The following is a 22053-nucleotide window of genomic DNA, read 5'->3' as shown; positions in this document are numbered from 1 at the left end:
TCACTAGTCTCGCGAGAGTGTCAACCTGCAGTAGCCCGAGTGTCGGTTCTCGCGAGATTAGCGCTGACAGCGGGAACAAACCCGAAAAACTAATCAGAGATGGATGAATGTAACGAGAGAGATGGTGTTTCTATCAAAAAAGTGAAGACATCATGTAAAATATAAGGGGTCCTTGACCTTGATTGGGTCCTTGGTTTAATACACTATTAAATAGCAATACTATTATTAATAGTAATACTATTAAATAATAATAATAATAATAACTTAAATAATATAATAATTATAATAGAAGAAATACATTTGTTTTGCATTTTTATTGTAGGTAGATCATTTTGACTAGGTCATCTTATAAGTTTACATTTACATTTTCGGCATTTAGCAGACGCTCTTATCCAGAACGACTTACAAAGTGCTTTGCTTCTGATCACAGAATACATCCTAGGTAATAGTATGGATAGGCCAGAATTCAAGACACCATTGAGTCAGACTACTACTAAACTACAGGAGTCAATATCATTACCTCGTGTTTTGCAAGACAGACATACAATTTAAGAACAACGGAAAGTGGTATCTAGTGCTCTGGTAAGAACTCAACAAACAGGTGATTCTTCAGTCTACGCTTGAAGATAGCAATAAACTCTGCAGTCCTAGCAGCTAATGGAAGATCGTCCCACCATCTTGGAGCCAGGGCGGAGAATAGTCTGGAGCTTTGTCTTCCATGAGACTTTATACATGGAGTTTCGAGTCGAGTCAAGCTTGAGGTTCTGAGTGTTCGCTGTACAGATCGGCTTTTTACCATGGACATCATGTGGGGCCAGTCCATTTTTGGCTTTGTAAGCAAGCATCAAGGTTTTATATCTGATGCGTGCCGCTACTGGAAGCCAGTGAAGAGAGTGTAGCAGAGGAGTCACATGTGAGAACTTGGGTAGATTGAAGACCAGTCGTGCTGCAGCATTCTAAATTAGTAGTAGAGGTCTGATGACCCGTAGAGGAAGACCTGCAAGTAGAGAATTGCAGTAGTCCAGCTTCGAGATTACTAGAGACTGCACAAGCACTTGAGTAGCTTCCTGTGTAAGGAAGGGTCGTAGATCTGCAGGATCTGGTCAGCTTTGAAACATGTTGAGAAGGACAACTCGTTGTCCAACGTTACACCCAGGCTTTGAGCAGTTTCTGATGGTGTTAACAAGATGTTCTCAAAGGAGACTGTGAGGTCATTGTGTCGGTTTGGGGTTCCTGGAATGTACAGAAGCTCAGTTTTGCTAGGGTTGAGCTTCAAGTGGTGAGTAGTCATCCATGAAGCAATATCTGCCAAGCATGCAGAGATATGCCTAGAGACCTAGGTGTCAGAATGAGGGAAGGAAAGAATTAGCTGGGTGTCATCAGTATAGCAATGATAATAGAAACCATGAGACAAAATAATGTCACCAAGGGAACGAGTATATAACGAGAAGAGAAGAGGGCCTAGGACTGAGCCTTGGGGGACTCCAGTGGAAAGTTGGATGTAGATCCTCTCCATGTTACCTGATAGGAACGGTCTTCAAGATATGACTGGAACCATTTCCTTATCTGTTTAGTTTGGCCTTTGAATAATCTGTTACATATTTACCACATCACATATCTTTCTTCTTCGAGGTTCACCTGGGGAGTAACACTGCAGTCGGAGCCTACAAAACCAGTATCATCACTCTGACACGGAATGAAAACCTGGCGTTCATCACAAGACATTTACATTGACAATATCAACACCCAAAACTTTCATTCTAGTTACCTTATACTTAGACTGATTGTGTGATTTATTTGTGACTTGTGTATTCATCTGTATAATTTGTTTTTGTGTAATTTGTGTGTTAACGGGCCGCCCAATGGAGGATGGGTTCCCTTTTGAGTCTTGGTCCTCCCAAGGTTTCTTCCTATTCCCCACCATCTAGGGAGTTTTTCCTCGCCACTGTCGCCTTTGGCTTGCTCATTGGGAATTTGGACCCATATTATTGTTAACCTTGTAAATCCTGTAAAGCGCTTTGTGACAACATGTGTTGTGAAAAGCGCTATACAAATATATTTGATTTGATTTGATTTGATTTCCAAGCAGAGCCAATCACACCGAGGCTAGAAAGAACAGAGAGGAGGATGTTGTGGTTGACCGTGTCAGATCTAGAAAGATCTAGAAGAATTAAAACTGATGATAGCTTGTTAGCCTTGGCAGCATGGAGCTTCTCGGTCACTGCTTTGAGGGCAGTTTCTGTTGAGTGTGCCCGTTTGAAGCCAGACTGATTAGGATCATGGAGTTGGTTCTGGGTGAGGAAGAGAGTAAGTAGCTCGCAAGCTGAAAAGGTGTGGGCACCCCTGGTCTAAACGAACTACCAAACGTAAAGGTGGCACTGAAAAGCTGAGAGAGAAAAAAGAAAAGCTGAGAGAAAAAAGAAAAGCTGCAGAGGTTACTCACTGAGTGAACAATGTAGGTTTCAGTAGACTTCCAGTTGTTTTTCCCCTGTATTTTGTCAGGGTCAAGTTGTTAAGTTTGTTAGTTATTTTGTTATGCCACTATGTGGCTTCGTAATCATATTATTGCTGGACGTAATATTGTCCATATGACAATAAAAGCTGACATATACACTACGTGCCATGTATAGATTCTTATACAGTATATATACACACACACACACACACACACACTTGGGCTACTGCAGACACTCTCGCGAGGCTAGTGACATAATTCATTTTGGAGAGGCACTTGAATGCTTTAAAAAAAATGTGTGTATATATATATATATATATATATATATATATATATATATATATATATATATATATATATATATATATATATATTAGTGGGCCAGTCCGGGCCACTTTTTCTCCCCAGCAGGGACTCTTGAGTGCTGCATGTGGTGTTGCTCCTGCCCTCCTCTGCATCCGTCCCCACGGATCTCCAAACTACCACTGCGAGTAACACCTGCACAAGAGCTGAGTGCTTCGGCAGATGGAGTTCCATAGCAGAGCAGCAGTGCGTGTGCCTAAGATCACATACGTGCAATGTACCGCACCCCACCCCTGGACTCTGGAGCAGTGGAAACCGCTGGAGTGGTGAATCGCATTTCTCTATCGGGGCATTTGAAGGATGAATTTGGATTTGGCAAAGGTCAGGAGAACATTATCTGTTGCAATGAATAAATCCTACAGTAAAATTTGATTATGGAGGCAGAATGTAGCTGTTTTTCATGGTATAGGCTCGGCCACTTAGTTCTGGTGAAAGGCAATTGCACTGCGATATACAATAGCATTTTAGACAATTGTGTGCTTACCATCTTGTTGCAGTAGTTTGCAGAAGGTCTGTCCCAGCATGCCTGTGTCAAGGGCTGATGAGTGAGGAGATACCCCAGTGGTCTGAACAGTGCCCTGACCTCAGTCAACACATTTGGGATGAATTGGAATGTTGATTGCGAGGGAGGCCTAACCATCCAACATCAGTGCCTGACCACAGAAATCCATTTTTAACTGAATGGGGACAAATTTCATCACACACTCCAAAATCTTGTGTCACACTTTCACCATGGAGTAGACGCTCATATGGCTGAAAACGGGCTTCATATTAATGCCCATGGTTTTGGAAAGGGGTTTCAAAAAGCCCATGTGGGCATTATGGTCAGGCGTCCACAAACTTTTGGGTATGTAATATAGTTACATGCCAAACACCATATTGCAGAATGCGGTGCCACACTGGCAGAGATATGATGCAAGGCCCATCTCAGAGCAGGGGAGCGACACAGGGAGATGCTGTCGGAAGAAAAATGCTAAAATGTGTAAATGTAAAAGTAAACAAATAAAAAAATACTTTCACATCTTCTCAGGTGCTGTACGAGATGGCATGCCCATCTCATGAATATTTCCTAATTTTCAATGCCAGCTGCATGAATCACTTTTGAGCAGCACAGACCACCTTTTCAATGGATGTCCATCAAGCACTCAAGAGGACTTGTCTGAACTTAAACAGTAGTCAGTTACTACATCAAATAAATTGTATTAATTACATCCAGTGCAAATGTAAAAAAAAGAGTTTACATTCGCTTTTAAACTCTACCTCAATTTGTTCTACTCCACTTAAATATGAACAAATGAGATGCACTTAATAGGAACTTTAAATGGAAATATATTCTGTTTTCTAAAAATACTGAATGCCACCCGTATTTACTTTATACTTTAACTATATTATTGACTTGTCTGTATGGTGATGTACTAACATCCGCTTGTGTTTGATTAGTCCAGATGCTATTATGAGCTATTATAGTGTCTGCTCTTTCTTACAAACCAAAATAAGGTCACAAAACAGACCTACGTAGTAATTGAACTCTGAGACGGAGATATGTCTGCTCATCTCCGCCACCTCATATACTGAGCCGTATACATTCTCATTTCATCTCTTTCACTACCACCTACTCCCTCCCTGTCTTCCATTTATTTAAAATGTATTTTTAGACCTCCAGGCTACAGTAAGGTGTCTCCAAGAATTCAAAGTCAAAGTACATGTGAGTTCTAGATACCTCTCTTCTATCTTCAGTCTGCTTGTTATTCCAGTCAAACATGTCAGTTGTGGGTCTTGCGTGGATGCATGGATGCTTTTTGTGAACTTTAAACTGACTCCAGTCCTGGAATATTTACATGCATCCAGTCTTCTTATAGATATCTGTGCGTATATATTTGAGCACTGGATTCTGTGTTCCTACTGGTGGTACATACATTACAAAAGGCGAAACCTTTTAGTCAGGGATGGTGAGCAGTGATTGGAAGAGCAACCATAATATAACTTTGGTAAGAATCTGCACAGTAAATGTCATTGCATTCAGTGAAATTGCATTGCATTTAATATCATTAACCTGAACCTGAATCCTGAACCCTAGAGTTGCAACTAAGTTTTTTTTGTTAGGTTTTCATATGAAATGCACCTCACCTTTCTATTACTCAGAAATTCACAAGTAAACTTTTAAAATCAGCTTCAGGCATTCATACATTTAGAAAATTCAAATCTGCCCAAAGTAGTACAGAAGTAATCCAGTAGCAATACTACATATTATTTACACCCTACAAATATAACCAACGTCATTTACATTAGGAATATACTGGGACTCTTATTTTGGCAAATGTAGTCCACAAATGAAGGGAGCATTTCTGATCATTTTATTATTACATCCAATATTCGTGTGTTTGAAATTCATAAACAGCAGCATGAAAAAGATTATAACTTAGGTACACTTGTCAGGTTTGGTGAGATAAATGGAGGTCTCCAGTGTAGCATAATTCCTGAGCCATGTTTAGAACACCTGTCCTTCAAACCCTGCCTGGGGGATTAGTCTATCACTCAAATGTCTTTCTGCATACTAACAAGATTATCTTCAGGAATATATAATATTCCAACTTTCTGTCCAAACCAGTGAGGCCTTCCTCAAAACCAAAGGGTTGAGAAGGTCTATTCTGCATCCTAAACACAATCAAAAGTGCTAAACATCGTACCTGCATGGCTACATGTTTCAATCGTCATTTAAGAGGGTTAAGACCTTCTTTACTCCTTGCACTGCATTGTTTAAGTGGACATGGCAAAAAAAAGCTTTCTGAACTGGGTACAGTATGATGATTTTTTTTTGTTTGTTTTATATTTATTTTTACAGGATGACTATGCAGTTGCATAGTACACAATAGTTTGTGCATTGCAACATGGACACACAGGACAACATAAACACGGCTGTTGCTGATGGTGGCGGCACTACCCACATAAACGTCTAAGCACCGTGGTCCCTAACTGGCCTCATGAACTAAGGTGACCAATATTAAGACTTTTAACAGTACTCCCAGAACTTTATTAAGGGTGATCTTTGAAGTTTTTTGGAGATCTTTGTGACTTTGTACTGATTTTTATTTTTTTACATTTAATCTGTAATTACTGCTTTGCTACCTGAATGGGAGACACCTGATGAAGGTTTGAGTGTAGCAGAGACGACACGTGGACCTGATGCATTCAGTCTTCTGTTTCATGTGAAAGTGACTGAGCTGATGCTCAGCGGTCATGGGTGTTGGAGAACAGGATGCAGGTACCATGGAGGTGAGAAGACCTACAGTGTGCAGGCCGACCGCAAACATACTGGGGGAAGGATCGTAGGCTTCCTTTGTGTTTCAAACCTTGAGATGAACTTGTTGCTGGTTTGATAGCAGCGACCTTTGGTACAGCTTGTAATTGGTGAATGTTCACAGTCCTCGCCAGAAGAACGGTCTTTTGAACAGAGTTTCTGGCCCAGTGTTTCTCTGTGTTTGGGTTTGTCAGGCCTTGTTGAGTGCATATTAGTCCTTTTGTATGTGGTCGCCACTCGTGTAGGTCATAGCTGCAATGTATTTCATAAAAGGAAATGCATGTCAGCCAGTTCGCATAAAACATTCTCAGAAGGACTACTCTTAAAATCATTCACATTTCACACAAAACACTCCATTCATTCAATTCAGTTAACCTAGCATGTACTTACTAGTGATTACGAAAATACCTATGACCTACTGTGCTTGGCCAGTTATGGGAAGACACGAAGGAATTATGGGCAGTATACACTCACCGGCCACTTTATTAGGTACACCTGTCCAACTGTTCATTAACGCAAATGTTGAATCAGCCAATCACATGGCCACAACTCCATACATTTAGGCATGTAGACATGGCCAAGACGATCTGCTGCAGTTCAAACTGAGCATCAGAATGGGGAAGAAAGGTGATTTAAGTGACCTTGAACGTGGCATGGTTGTTGGTGCCAGACGGGCTGGTGTAAGTATTTCAGAAACTGCTGATCTACTGGGATTTTCACGCATAACCATCTCTAGGGTTTACAGAGAAAGGTCTGAAAAAGAGAAAATACCCAGTGAGTGGCAGTTCTGTGGGTGCAAATGTCTTGTTGATGCCAGAGGTCAGAGGAGAATGGGCAGACTGGTTTGAGCTGATAGAACGGCATCAGTAACTCAAATAAACAACCGCGGCATGCTGAAGAGCATTACTGAACACACAACACATCGAACATTGAGGCGGATGGGCTACAGCAGCAGAAGACACACCGGGTGACACTCCTGTCAGCTAAGAACAGGAAACTGAGTCTACAATTCGCACAGGCTCACCAAAATTGGACAACAGAATATTGGAAAAACGTTGCCAGGTCTGATGAGTTCCAATTTCTGCTGCGACATTTAGATGGTAGGGACAGAATTTGGCGTAAACAACATGAAAGTATGAATCCATCCTGCCTTGTATCAACAGTTCAGGATAGTGGTTGTGGTGCAATGGTGTGGAGGATATTTTCCTGTCACACTTTGGGCACATTAGTACCAATTGAGCATAGTGTCAATGCCACAGCCTACCTGAGTATTGTTGCTGACCATGTCCATCCCTTTATGACCACAGTGTACCCATCTACTGATGGATACTTCCAGCAGGATAACACGCCAAGTCATAAAGTGCGAATCATCTCCACAGTCACCAGATCTCAATCCAATAGAGCACCTTTAGGATGTGTTGGAACGGGAGATTCACATCATGGATGTGCAGCCGACAAATCTACAGCAACTGCGTGATGTTATCATGTCAATATGGACCAGAGTCTCTGAGGAATGTGTCCAGTACCTTGTTGAATCTGCCATGAAGGATTAAGGCAGTTCTGAATGCAAAGGGAAGGATTAAGGCAGTTCTGAATGCAAAGGGGGTCCAACCCGGTACTAGCAAGGTGTACCTAATAAAGTGGCCAGTGAGTGTAACTCTGAATGTTTTATATAAAATATGTGAATGTTTAGTGTGACACATATGTCTACAAGCGTAGCCCATGTTTGTTTCATATGAATGTACAAATGCTTCACGAATGGATGTAGTTTCAAACATATTTCAGTTTTCTCTACTGAACGTTTTTATCCCACTAAAATATCATTTACCTCAGTCAATTTTACTGAATAACATGTGACATCAAATATTCACATTGTATTCAAAAGCTAAGAACATACAAGGAGTAACTGGAATAGAATAAGAACGACTATTTACGTATTAGTACAATTTCCGGGTTGAAAAGCTCATTTCTTTCGCAAACTTCACCCGTAGTAGAGCAGAAGAGAGAAGATCTGACCTTCATAACGCGGTACACTGACGAGTGACGAGGTCGTGGCCCAGTGCATGTTCGACTTGGTTCTGAATAGATTCACAGACTCTGTAACACAGAAAGTGAAGTGAACCGCTGGGCGGGTGTGTCCTAAACAAACACACACAAACACACACGCACACACACACACACACACACACACACACACCCCTGGTGTTTCGTCAGAACTCGCTATGTGCCCCACCCACCCACAGATGTCCGTCGTTTCCTGATCTAGATCTATTCCCGAAGAGCGTTGAAGCGCAGTGCCAGCTATGTAAGTATCCCGACCGTTGTTGTTGTTTACTCGGCTTGTTTGTTTGGCCTTGTTTTTGTAAACGCGGCGAAGGTGGACGTGGCGCGCGCGGTCCGGCCCGTTCTCGAATGTTCGGCCTCGTTCGAATTCGACGCTCCTGTCCGCCTTTGCGCTCAAAGCGTCTGGATGATTTGACGGCGGTCCGGTCCACACTTGAAGCGCTCCTAGCTCGTGGCTAACGCACTTCCCCGTCCCGGAGACGTTAGGCCCTCCGGTCCAAATCTTGTGTTTTTAACTATGTACATTACAGGCTACGTGTTCGGTTTCACTTACGACCTTTAATAGTTACGATGGTCCACGGCACGTAATCGTTCAGTTATAGTCGCTTTTAGTGTAACTTTTATTTGCATATACGGTCGTTACATAATTATGCATGAGACTGGTATATACAGGCCTATAGATAAAACTTCCATCTTCTAACTTGGGCTTTACATACAGTAACATGTTAAGTACCTTCGTGAGTCTGTAGGCTACAGCCTGGCATACTGACTTAAAGTCCTTTTAACCGTCACTGGTAAGAATTTAAAAAATGATTGTGAACTGACCAGAAGAATAGCTAAGAATAGCTAAAGCCTTGTTCATACTTGTGTAATGTTAGACGGAATCCATTGATGAAGAGCTCCGTTTTCAAATGTGCCAATATTCAAATAGTCTTAACTGGCTGTAAAATGCAAAGCGCACTGGTCATGGACCTCTTGGCCTGACCTCTATTCTCATGAACCTCTTTTGCTTTGGGTGAGTTGCTAAATAAAACGTAGAACTGCACTCATAAATGCCAAATATATCTGGCAGTCCACAGGTTCAAACACTTTTCTGTATATTATGTGATATCGCTTCTCAGTGGTGCAAATTCATGGAGCAAAACAAAATGGTAGGCTGAAAGGCCAAGGAAAAGTTTGGCCAGTGAATTTCATTAAGCAGTTTTCTAATAGTGAGACTTATAAACTCACTTCCTAGTACACGACATTGGTGACCTGTTGCTGTTAAGCCCGTCAGAGGCTTGTTTAAACCTGATTGGCTAATAATAGCCAAGTTTTCAGTTTCGGTGTCATCCATTATCCAACTACATGAGCAGCAAGCAATTACCACCATGATCACCATTTCTGATAAATGGTTATTAACAGTTATGTCAGTGTTTCCCCAAACACCGTGCTGCAAGTGTGCAGTGAAAAACCATCAGATGTACTGTGGAACATTATCCATTTTCACATGATTGGTCCTATAATAATAAAAAAAATTGTTGCATTTTTGTTTGGTGGTGTGCTTTGTGATTATCTAATATGAAATGTGTGCCGTAGCTAAAAAGGAAATACTGAGATAAGTTGTAGTGCATCATTGACAAACTGCACCAATTTTAGCTCACCAATCCAGTCTTAATGTATATTTATGTTTTCAACATCTGTTCAGTTTGTGATTTGTGGAATATGCGTTGTTGTTAGTGTTGGTATATTTGCATTTGAACGGGCAAATGAGGGTGGTGTATACCAAACATAGACGCTGGATATATAGAGTTACAACAGTGGTGATCGCTTTTATTTTTACTGTAAAGCACTTTGGTTTAAATGTGCTGCATAAATAAAATGTACATAAACACTTACGGTAATTACTTACTATCCCAAAACCAATAAGACTTTCAGATTTCATAAAAATTGATTAAGCCATTCACACATTATAGCTGTTTGAATATATTAAACTCTGATTTGCATAACAGCTGTAATATTTGTAAATATGTATTTATAAATAATTATGTTTAGACTTTTGCAAATGTTTTCACACCAATTTTGTATAGATCATATGAAAACCCTAGAATAAGCCTGAATAAACCTACAGTTTTAGTGCTAGGTTACTGGGATATACATAGATATGACATCCACTTGTATGTCATTTTCAAACTGTACAGCATCATGCTTCTTGTTTTTTTATGGAGTGTCAGGGGCAGAGTGACATGCTTGGAGACTTCCTCTCTCCTCCCCCTTCTGATGCATGAGCTCACAGACACACATGATTGGCCAGTGTCATTGTAAATAACAAGGGAGAGTGAGAATGCCACGCCTCTCTCAATGAGAGCACAGTCAATTGACTCTCTCAGGCTCCCAACCCATGGATGGCTATAACATCATCAAGGATTGAACTCATGCATGCAGTATGATATTGTGAACGCTGGTTCATGGTAGTTATACTGTTAATATGCTAATTTTGCTATAGGAACAGCTGTCAGGTTGTGTTGCCGTTTTGCAGTCAGCCCAGACCAGGCAACTGGGACTGGTTCACATTTTGAAGAAGCAGGTGTTAAGGGACGCATGCTTCTAATATCTATTACTAGTGTCTTTTTGGGCTGAACTTTGGTGAACACGGTTTTCCAGTTGTTCTGGTTTGGGTGGTGACTGGGCCTTTTCAGAGGGGATCTGTGAAAAGTGAGTGGTATGTGGAGAACTAAACCAGGGTTGAGAAATAAACATTTCTTCACCCCTCTAAATTTCATATTTATCTCTAGAGTGTTGTAATATAATTACTGCATCAGTTGTTTCAACTGATGGACATATTGCCTTTGCAACGTTTATTCTGAACATTAAGTCCCTGTGTCTTTCATTTCTTTCACATTTTCATTTGATGTCATTCTTCTCCATCATGAAAATGTCAATTTTTTTTTATTTTTTTTTAAGAAAATTGTTATTTTAGTGCTTACATGTTTTTAAAAGACATATTGTTTCACTCTTTCTTCAGACAAAAACATGAGCTACCCAGGATATCCACAGGCGGGTGGTTACCCTCCACAGGCGGGTGGTTACCCTCCACAGGCGGGTGGTTACCCGCCACAGGCTGGTGGTTACCCTCCACAACCAGGAACGTACCCTCCCCAAGCCGGGGGTTATCCATCTCAGGCCGGCGGATACCCACCTCAGCCAGGAGGCTATCCGTCTCAGCCTGGGGCCTTCTCGGGGCAGCCGGGAGCCTACCCTCCCATTCCAGGAGGTATATGCCTTTCTCATGGTGACTCTCAGGGAGCTGAAGGCTTGTAGGCATGGTAACCAAAAGTGGAACGGAAACTTCTGTTGGGTTTGCACACATCTGAATGGCTGACTCAGTTCTTCCTTATTAATGACACAAGGTCCACTGCTGAATAGCCCTGTGTACTATGGCTTTAGGTTTCTGTGCAGATTATAAGGATTATGTTAAGATTTTACCCCCTAAGATTTTATGTTAAGATGTACATCTTCCACTGTGATGCTTTGTTAAATGTCCTTCTATAGAAGCTGTATAACACTATATAATGCTATTGAATGCTATAGAATGTTATAAAATGCTATAGAATACTATAGACCTGCAATATCAGGGTTTTCAACCCCCTGGAGGTTGTAGCTAATGGTTTATGCTTAAGTTTGCTCCTAAGACAAATATAAACAATTCACGTCAGTGGCCTATAAATGTTTTTTTCCCAAAACAATGTATACAGTATATAATTATAATAAATTAGCATTAGCATGGTTATTAAACCATCTACTTTGGATTAACATAGCATAGTCATGTGTTGTTTCACTATATTGACACCGTCACTGGTTTTATGTATATATGAAAGCAGTTTTGTGTGTCTGTGTCCCCCAGGTGGGTGGGGAGCCCCTCCTGCCTCTGGAATGCCTTCAATCGGTCTTGATAATCTGTCCAATGCTGGATTTGGTGCAGGCAGTATGCCAGCAATGGTAAGCAAGTCTTGTGTTCAAAAGTTGACTATGACCAAGAAATACATAGTGACAAAGCTACATAAAGTCTTCCTTAAATATTTGTCATTTTATTTTATCTTTGGCCTTGAGACATTCATCCATCAGAACTGTGATGTGCTTTAAGGTAGTAAAACTATATTTTTTATCATTTTAAATTCTACGCGAAGCATCCAATAATTTGGTTTTGATAAAAAACGTTGACCTTGTATCAACTGCTATATATAAATGAAATATGAACCCAGAGGAGAATGTAAAGATTAAGAGGAACAAGGGGCATAAACCATCATCCAAGTTTAACGGGTTCAGGGTCGTAGGGCGAGAGCAATCGGAACCAGAACCAACACAGCACAACGGGTTTGAACAACAACGACACACCTGCAGGCTGCAGCACAGCAGGTTACACACAACAGTGACTGCCGATAAGATATGGGCTGCGTACAGTGACATCGGCTAGAACCAAACAGTGACCAGTGGCAAAACTAACACAGGGTTATATAACGAGTAGTCAGGAGAGAAAGAAGGATCAGGTCATACCAATGACGGGCGGAAAATCAAATGAGGGGCGTTGCCAGTGAAACCAAAACAAAGAAACACATGGAACTAAAAAACAGGAAGTAAAGCAAAATACAGGTAACTATGGAAACGTAGAAGCTAAGGAGTGACAAGCATAAAGGTTTTATTTGTCAACTATATTTAACATTCTAATAATAATATCTGGCTTATTAATAGGGCAGTCATGGCCTGGTGGTAGGGAACTGGTCTTGTGACCGGAGGGTCATGGGTTCGATTCCCAGACCTGAGGCCATGACTGAGGTGCCCCTGAGCAAGGCCCTCAACCCTTAATTGCTCACTTGTATAAGAAAATGAGATAAAATGTAAGTCGCTCTGGATAAGGGCGTCCGCCAAATGCCATAAATGTAAATTCATTCCAATAGTACTCACTAATTTCTTTATTAAGTCAACTATCAAAGTAGTACAATGAAAATGTCTCTTTAAACACACGTTTGTGTTGCTGTTACGGGAGGAGAGAGGGAAATGAAGGCGGGTGTGGTAGAGGTATGTCCATGATGTCCGTAACATCGGTTTATAGCAGTTACACAAACAGGCTTCCTTGGCTCGAGTGAGTGAAACAGGCACAATGCACAGCACTGGCGGTTTGGACCTGTGGCCCCAAATGATGTGAGCTGTAACTGAATTGGAGGAACCCATGTGTATTTGATGAAGGGGCATGAGGAGGTAGGAGATTGAGACTGGGGTGTAGTGTGGGGTTGTGTCTGTGTCTGAGCAAAATAATATCTACCCAAAAGCCTGGCCAAATAGGTACGTTTTTATCTTAGACTTAAACACATCAAGTGTTTGAGCTCTTCTAATATCCTCTGACAACTGGTGCCATTTAGAAACAGCATAATAGCTTAATGCTGCCTCTCCATGTTTATTTCTTACCTTAAGCAGGACTAAGTGTCTAACTAAGAGGACTAACGAATAGTGGTTATATTGTTATATTCTCTAAAAAATGTATGAAAATGGGGGCCTATGGAAACCTGTTTGAAACTTATAGCGAAAGTAATCAAATCAGGGCCAATAGATATGCCAACATTACGCTAGTGGACTAGTAGAGTTAAGATGGGGTTAATAAAGCAAACCATATACAACTATAGAAATTTTCAGAAAGAATAGAATAGAGCTTCATATTATCGATCAGAAGCCCAGTTGCAGTGCAGTGTAACATTTATATGATGCTAAAAACTCTCAAAGCCTTGTAATATGAGTTTGTAACATAATGCCTTATGCCCAATACTCAAGTTTATTATAAGGCCATGAGGAGAAAGACACACATGTATCACTTAGTTAACATTTTGTTCATATGTAAATCCCTGATATTCTATTTGGTTATGTCATCGAAGAATATGCATAATAAAAATTTTAATTCACTAATAAAACACACTGTAGTCTAATAGCTAATCTAATAACTAACCTTCTGTTTTCAGAAATGAAACAAGATGTGCCAAATTTGCATACACCATTAACACAAATGACTGTAGAGCTGGTTTAATTGATTCAACACTGTCACACCACATGTTATTGTACTGTAGAAAGTGTTAACTGATTATACAACAGATTAAAATCATATGTGACTGACGATCTGATAAACACATCCCTGGTTCTCTCTAGTGTGCTCCCAAGTCCACAGTTGCTTCACCTTTTCTGGTTCCCTTGGCAACTACAGGCCAATCTCTCATCTTTTTGCGTCAAAGGTCATATAAAGAGTGGTTACCATAAATGTAACAACGTTTCTGTGTAAATCTTTGGACTTTTTCAGTCTGATTTCTGTCCTGCACACTACTGAGATTGACCCTTTGAGGACCAGTAATGATCTATTTCTTTCTGCTGACTGCGGTCTGCTTAATGTATAGATGTCTTTCATCCCATACTTAACATTTCTGTTTGATGTAATTTGTAATTGTCCCTACCGTAGCCTGTAGCACTGAGCGCTCATCTGTAGCTGAAGTTTCTGGTTTCTAAAAGTATATTTATGTGCATTTGTGAAGGTTTAATCACTGTGGTGCCATAGGTGATCTAAATCCAAACCCATGCGTATCCTCTCAAGTACCGAGTGATTATTCCATCCTCATCCTGAGGGTCCTGCCACCTCCCATAACCAACAGTCTTTGTGTCCTTTACCCTCAGCCAGGCATTATGTCCCAGATGGCTGGCATGGGCTACCCAGGAGGGCCTACCCCTGGCCAACCAATGCCAGGATACCCACAAGGTCCCTCCCCTAATCCATCCATGCCAGGATACCCACAAGGTCCCTCTCCTAATGCGCCCATGCCAGGATACCAACAAGGTCCCTCTCCTAATGCGCCCATGCCAGGGTATCAACAAGGACCCTCTCCTAATGCGCCCATGCCAGGGTATCAACAAGGACCCTCTCCTAATGCGCCCATGCCAGGGTATCAACAAGGTCCCTCTCCTAATGCGCCCATGCCAGGGTATCAACAAGGACCCTCTCCTAATGCACCAATGCCAGGATACGGAGGAGGTGCTCCTGTTATCCCTGTCAATGTAAGTGACCCCCTTCAACTCCCTTTATATAAAAAAATCTTTCTCATAGATATTGCTGTTCCTAAAATCCTGTGCACAAGTAAATTATGAACAAAGTGTCAACCTTTTTACCTGTTTATTTTGGATAATTGGTGCCCTGCCTTCCTGCATTTAGCGTGGATTCAGAGGTACAATCCAAGACTTTCCTGGAGCTGATCCATTAAAAGATGTGGAGGTTCTGAGGAAGGCTATGAAAGGCTTTGGTGAATATCTTTTGCTATATTCTTATTTTTAGCTTCCATTCTTCCTATTAACGTGTTCCTTTATAAATGGCTATTTTGGCAACAGTTCTGTTGCGCTGCTGAGTGAGGTTAGTTTGTGTGTGTGTGTGTGTTTGTGTTTGTGTGTGTGTGTGTGTGTGTGTGTGTGTGTGTGTGCGTGCGCACTGCTTTTGAGGTTATCTTGTGTGCGCATACTGCTTTTGAGGTTATCTTGTGTGCGTGTGTCCTGCTTTTGAAGTTAGCTTGTGTGTGACCTATTTTTTGCAACAAAAATGTGGCACTTTTGAATCAAATTAGTTTTTGTGTGTGCCCATGTTCTTGATAAGGATTCAGCTGGTTTCTCCACGCTGTTCTCGTTCTGCTAATCCCAGAGACAGAATGAGGATTCACCAGAAAAGTAGTCATTCATGAGTTTGCCTTCTGTACCTCCTTTACGTGTTGGGTGACTTTGACATGTTTCAACAGGCACTGATGAACAAGCCATCATTAATCTGCTAGGAAGTCGTTCCAACAAGCAACGTGTACCAATGGTGATTGCATATAAGACCTCATATGGGAAGGTAAAACACACATTATTGCTTTTTCCCATGAAAAGATGTGTATTAATTTACCTGTTAATTGCTGCCACAATTTAATCATTCATATCATCCCTCCTCCCTCTCCAGAACACATTTTAAGATTTTCAGAACATGTTAGTGATTTTAAAATGTTGAATTGGACCGAGACTTGCAGGTGTACTGTTGGTAACCATTCAGCTGGGGCTGATATTCATTTGGTCTGTTTGTTTTTCCAGGACTTAATTAAGGACTTAAAGTCTGAGCTGTCTGGGAACTTTGAGAAGGTTGTGTTAGCCATGTTGAAGACTCCCGCACAGTATGATGCTTCTGAGATTAGAGATGCAATTAAGGTTTGTAAACGGTTTCACAACAGCAGCATATGATCACATCACAAAATTCTTAGGCATGTGTTTGTTTATATTTCTTCACATGGACAACTCCTTTATATTTTATGTCTAAACAACCTGCCTACAGTTTGAATATGATTTAGAATCAAAATCACAAGGAAAAGTGTCCTAACTTTAACCCTAGATAAGAAAATAATTAATAATATATTATGCAAAACATTTTGCAATAAAAAAATTCAGGGATATATCTTTATCAATGACAAGCTCCACCCCAACTAGGAAGGTGGTTTATAGTCAAGGTTGATTACTTGGGTGTTAAATGCTAACATGGTGTGAGGTTATTAAACCTTCAGTAGTTCATGTATAAAGTCAAGTGAGTGGGAATACTCTAGCGTTTAACTTGTTGATTACAACACTTGGCAGGGGGCGGGCACTGATGAGGGCTGTCTGATCGAGATCCTGTCCTCCCGCTCCAACGAGGAGATCCGAGAAATCAATAAAATCTTCAAAGCTGGTTTGTTTTCATGCCGCATCACATCCAGCAATTATAAATATGAATTTGCCGTAAGGTCTTTGGCATTTCCTGCATTATCTGAATCACAGGGAACCCCAAGAGTTGAGCATTTTATGAACTCCACAGGTTTGTTATGTTTTTCCAGAGTATAAGAAGACAGTGGAGGACGCCATCAAAGGAGACACCTCAGGACACTTCCGTAGATTGCTGATCTCACTGGCTCAGGTACGGTACACACTGGCTGTTAATGTTATAAGCACCTGCTAGTGTACCCTGTGAACTATTACGAAACATGATGCAAGAATGCACATGGTAAAATGGGTCAAATGTCCTGACCTGTTCTCAGCCCTGACCCTACAACTGTTGATACAAGCAGAGTATTTTGGTTTGACAGTTCTCCTAGCCCTCCTAGCCAGATCACAAGACTTTTCTATCAGTTCTGATTAAACAACTTGCCTAGACTTTTTGCTATTTAACAATGACCCTTTCAGACATTTTTGCTGCTAATTACATTATGTTAAATGTTTTTGATTAATTCACAGCATTGAAATACCACTTATATATTTTTTTATCCTTTTTTCTTTCTTTACTTCTTATTCAGGGCAATCGTGATGAGAGAGAGACTGTGGATATATCATTAGCCAAACAAGATGCTCAGGTAAAGACAAACCATACTGAACATGTTATTATTCAACCTTAAAATCCCTCAAATAATGTAAGTATTGTGTTTGTCTTGAGACTCTCTATCAAGCGGGAGAAAATAAACTCGGCACGGACGAGTCCAAGTTTAATGCCATCCTGTGTGCTCGAAGCAAACCTCATCTTAGGACAGGTAATTCATTTATTAAATTCATTTGTTAAAGTTTCATTTTCAGTTGAGAAAAACATGGTGATTTTTAAAATCTGATTAAATGGTGCTACTGTATGTCTCAGAGAGAGAAGTGAGCGATAATTGAACAAAAGGTTTTAGTACAGTAATAGTATAATTGCTATATGCTACATAATGTATGGTAATTTTGTTCACTGCCAAATAACTGAATGTTATACTGTGATGATTCTTTTCTGAAAGTGCTCCCTGATTGGTCCAAGAATTAATTGGGCCATTAATTAATGTAGTGGTTAATTATGCTAGATTAATTTAGTTGGTTTCTTACTCCTTGTGTCGTTGACCTGTTCTTAGAGGAAGAGGAGACATCTTAGTGCCCCAGTGGCTGCTGGTTCTGAGTTAAACAGCCATTTTGACTTTTGTTCTTCTGAGTGGATGTATTTACATCCCCAACAGAAACTGATCCTCCCCAATGATCTATAAGAGAGGATCCTTCTTTATTATAAATCAGTGATCTGAACCTGGTTTGTCACACCAGTCCTTCAAACCAACGCTTTAAAGTCACAAGCTAAACTTTCAAATCAAAGTGGCAACCATGACTCATCTTTTCTAAATCCCTACAAAAAGATTCTTACAACAATCCTCACCAGATTTACAGTCTCTGGGTGTTTCTTTATATTTGCATTATTCATAAACAATGGCAGATATGCCGTTAGATTTCGACTCATAGTAGAGTAAAGCAGTTAAGCAGTGTGTGTAAAAGGCACTATTTAGGAAGATTCAGTGTTGACATACAGTGCTTTATAAATTCCTGAATGTGACTTTGAGTTCCGAAGTTGAACAGAAAATTATTTAACTGGAACATATTTACATAGTTGAACTAAACATAATATAAAAAGTCTTATTAGAGTTCTTTCTTTATTGTGGCAGATCTCTGTTCAACTCAGGGCTTTATTGAACAGAAATGGAATGACCAAACGCACTCTGTCTTTATGAACATCTTGAGAAATGCAATCATGGTTTAGAAACACTACTTCTACTTACATTTTTTACTAAGACCTGAAAATGTGTTTTCTTTTTCTCATTGATATCAAATAAGCAAATGCCCCCCAGAACAATAAATTATGTGGTTGTCATGTCCATAAGATGTGATATTGAATAGGAGAATGAAATACGCCAGTGTAAAATGAATCAGTGGCTTTACTTATGTAGGTTCAGCATGACTCCTAAAGCTTGTAATTTACTGCCTTATGTCACTCACCTGCTCAGGTATTGCTGTGTAACCCCCTCTGAAAGTCCTTAGAAAATGTGGCACCCACGTGCACCCCCGTCCCAGATGTGAGGTTTTTTTTTTTTTTTTTTTTTTTTTGCAATCCCGTTGCTTTTATGAAACAACACACCCGAAACGTGCAAAACGCAGGACGTTCCACAATCCTGCGTGCGCTGATAATGCACGTGAGACGATAATCCAGGTACCGAGGTGGAGCAGCAGGTTGAGATCCTCCGCGGTGTCCACAGCATGAGGCCTGTCTAAAGGGGTGATGTGTTGACAACAGTGTTCCAGGAGTACCAGCACATGTGTGGCAGAGACATCGAGAAGAGCATCGAGAGGGAGATGTCTGGAGACCTGGAGAACGGGATGCTGGCTGTGGGTAAGTTCTGCTGCTGCAGCTCCTATGTGACTGTGCGTAGGTCACCAAACATGGTAAACCTAAGTTGCTATGCACGCTTACATGCTTGCAAATGTGTACACAGCATCCAATAATCACCTAAACGTCCGTGACTGTATTAGTATGTAGTATGTTCTGTTCTTTGTAGCGCGTGATCTGCAATGTATTTTGACTGTATAGTCGGCACTGTTTGGTCGTTGAATGTGATCAGATGTATAATTTCACATATTGGAAAGTAAAGAGTTGCTTTAACTCTTGTGTATCTCTCGCACTGCCTTCTTTGCTGTCAACTCCCAGGCTAAGGGTAAAAACACAGAACCTCATATGGAGTTCATCAGAACCGTACTAAACACCTGCCATTGCTGTGTTGTCTGACCCTTTTCATGTGTGTGATGCATGGTTTGTTTGAAGTGTTGTGTCTAGGAAATATGGAGTTGTGTTTGTGTGCATCTGTGTGTGGGCTCTAGTGGGCTAACACACATCTGTGTGTGGGCTCTAGTGGGCTAACACACATCTGTGTGTGGGCTCTAGTGGGCTAACACACATCTGTGTGTGGGCTCTAGTGGGCTAACACACATCTGTGTGTGGGCTCTAGTGGGCTAACACACATTTTTAGGGTGTGTTTTTGTTCTTTTCCACCCCCTACATCTACCCTGCCTTTTAAGTTGTGTCTAGATGGTTTGGAAGTATATTCTTTTTTAGATGGTTGTTATTGTAAGAAAAACATTAGGATGTTTGTTTGTGTGTTTGTTGTAGCAGGATGTGTTATGGTACAGAAGCACTGTTTGAAGTAATTGTAATTATTTGTAGTTATATTTTTTTATATAGACTACCTTGGTGATTGTGAGTGACGTAAATTGTTTACTATGTAAATTGACCTAATTCGGTGCATGTAATATTAATGAAATACTCATTATACCTTAGAAACACATTTTATTCAGCGTTCAGAACAGTTTGAATGTTTAGTGCATTTTGTCATATGATTTGGCTTAAGAGCTACAGAGGATACAAGAAAGAGTCCCTGGAAATAACCCCTGAAATTAACCTCTGGACTTAAGTCCAGAAATGAAGCCCTGTGGAACTATACAGGAGGACATTCATAGCCCATCTGTGTCTCTGAAACCAAGCGTTTGACAAAAGACATCCTAAAATCATTTTGATCTGTTCTGAGTATTGAATAAAATGTGTTTTTGAGGTTTGGCACTGAAGAATTCCTTTAAATGTGTTGTGTCTTGGGTGGGATTGTACCGTGTTGCATGTGTTGAATCTAAAAACGTGTTCTCGTCTGTAGTGAAGTGTATCAAGGACACACCAGGCTACTTTGCCGAGAGGCTCCACAAAGCCATGAAGGTGAGCCGCTTCAGTCTCATTCAGCCTCATAAATGAAAGTCTCTCCCACATTCAGCTAAGAAATTAATACTTGGCAAATGTCAAAAGTGGCTGTTGATTTTGTTTGTGAAGTTTAAGTCCTGGCTTTTAAAGTGAAGAGGACACGTTTGTGTGTTCAGGGTGCGGGAACCAAAGATAGCACCCTGATACGCATTATGGTGACTCGCTCCGAGGTGGACATGCTGGATATTCGGCGCGCTTACGTGACGAAGTATGGAAAGTCTCTCTACACGGACATCTCTGTGAGTCGCCCGGCCTTCTATCACCCCTACACCTCATACTTCATGACCATAAACATTAAAAAAAAACATTTTTGCTGTGTAAATTCTGTGGGCGATCGGTTTTATGACACCTACCAGCGAGAGTACCAGCATATGGTGCCATCACTAAAGACCATGAACATCTCTTCAGTGCCGAGCCCAGTGTGAAGGGAGGAGTGGTGTTAATGGTGCACGTGTTTGCAGGGCGACACCTCCGGGGATTACAAGAAGATTCTGCTGAAGCTCTGTGGTGGAAACGATTAAGGAGCCTGCGGCCTACCACACGTCCACGAGGACAAACGTGCCATATTGTGTCTGTACAAACATATAATTATACTCTGAAATATTATGAAACGTACAAAAGTGTACACTGTACCTCTATTGCATGCTGTTGCCATCATTTATATAAGCAGGTTGTTATTTGGTTTTTTTTTTTGTGCAAATGTTATGTGACATTTGTCTTTTATACAAATCTTTATTTTTTTTTATATCTATACTGGGTGTATGTTCTCCAATTGTGCCCGTAGTGCTGAGTATATTATGCCTTACATAAAATTAAAATTAAATTTAATATTTTTAAATGCACTGGCGCTGTGATTGTCAGATATTTTACTTTAATAATGATGACGCTATTTGAATTTTAATGTTTTAGTTAGCAGCTGAATACCAAATCAATATTTTTTTAATGCATATGAATGTTGACAATCTAGTTAAATCTCCAAACAGGAATTGCTTGAAAAACAACCTACAGCAAGGTCACATTGTTATGCATTATTATAAGTAAAATTATAGTTATTAAATTATAGCCATTTATAATAACTTTAACATAAGTTCTCTGCACGTGGGTTTGTTCCTGTTGAAGAGGCAAACGTGTTCACAGTTTTGCTTTTTTGTTTCACCGTATGTTTTGTTAGACACCATGGCAAATACATGGCTGTAAAGAAATAAATAAATGAACCGCCATTCAAGTGGCGTGTCAAACTTA

The 22053-nt window shown here is 40.5% G+C and overlaps 3 protein-coding genes across 6 annotated transcripts in view; 2 read left to right on the top strand and 1 right to left on the bottom strand.

The window, feature by feature from the left end:
• LOC143476349 (poly(rC)-binding protein 3) overlaps positions 1–8271 on the bottom strand; it is a 32339-nt gene extending 24068 nt beyond the window's left edge. The window contains exons 1-4 of one of the 2 annotated variants that reach the window (XR_013121279.1): positions 8133–8271; positions 5945–6368; positions 3303–3471; positions 304–1336 (exon numbers count right to left, since the gene is read on the bottom strand). The gene's annotated coding sequence lies outside the window, so the exon portion shown is untranslated. Of the gene's footprint in view, positions 1337–3302; positions 3472–5944; positions 6369–8132 lie in introns of those variants that run through there. The other variant, XR_013121280.1, reaches the window with a different exon arrangement.
• Positions 1–8421, top strand: part of mocos (molybdenum cofactor sulfurase) — a 17930-nt gene extending 9509 nt beyond the window's left edge. The window contains exons 16-17 of one of the 2 annotated variants that reach the window (XR_013121272.1): positions 2833–3139; positions 5661–8421. The gene's annotated coding sequence lies outside the window, so the exon portion shown is untranslated. The remainder of the gene's footprint in view (positions 1–2832; positions 3140–5660) is intronic. The other variant, XR_013121274.1, reaches the window with a different exon arrangement.
• On the top strand, positions 8289–22053 carry anxa11a (annexin A11a). 2 transcript variants are annotated; one of them, XM_076974496.1, is made up of 15 exons: positions 8289–8421; positions 11185–11433; positions 12064–12158; positions 14868–15245; positions 15400–15487; positions 15971–16065; positions 16299–16412; positions 16833–16923; positions 17069–17148; positions 17525–17581; positions 17662–17755; positions 19306–19401; positions 20711–20769; positions 20928–21050; positions 21273–22053. In XM_076974496.1, the coding sequence occupies exons 2-15, from the start codon at positions 11193–11195 to the stop codon at positions 21330–21332; spliced, it is 1671 nt and encodes a 556-aa protein (XP_076830611.1). In that variant the 5' UTR covers positions 8289–8421; positions 11185–11192; the 3' UTR covers positions 21333–22053. The 2 variants fall into 2 exon arrangements, with proteins under 2 accessions (XP_076830611.1, XP_076830612.1); XM_076974497.1 differs by lacking the exon at positions 21273–22053 and having other exon boundaries at positions 20881–20970.

This window comes from Brachyhypopomus gauderio, chromosome 15 (assembly GCF_052324685.1).
Source record: "Brachyhypopomus gauderio isolate BG-103 chromosome 15, BGAUD_0.2, whole genome shotgun sequence".
Classification (NCBI taxonomy): domain Eukaryota; kingdom Metazoa; phylum Chordata; class Actinopteri; order Gymnotiformes; family Hypopomidae; genus Brachyhypopomus; species Brachyhypopomus gauderio.
This window is presented reverse-complemented; position numbering and strand designations above follow the sequence as displayed.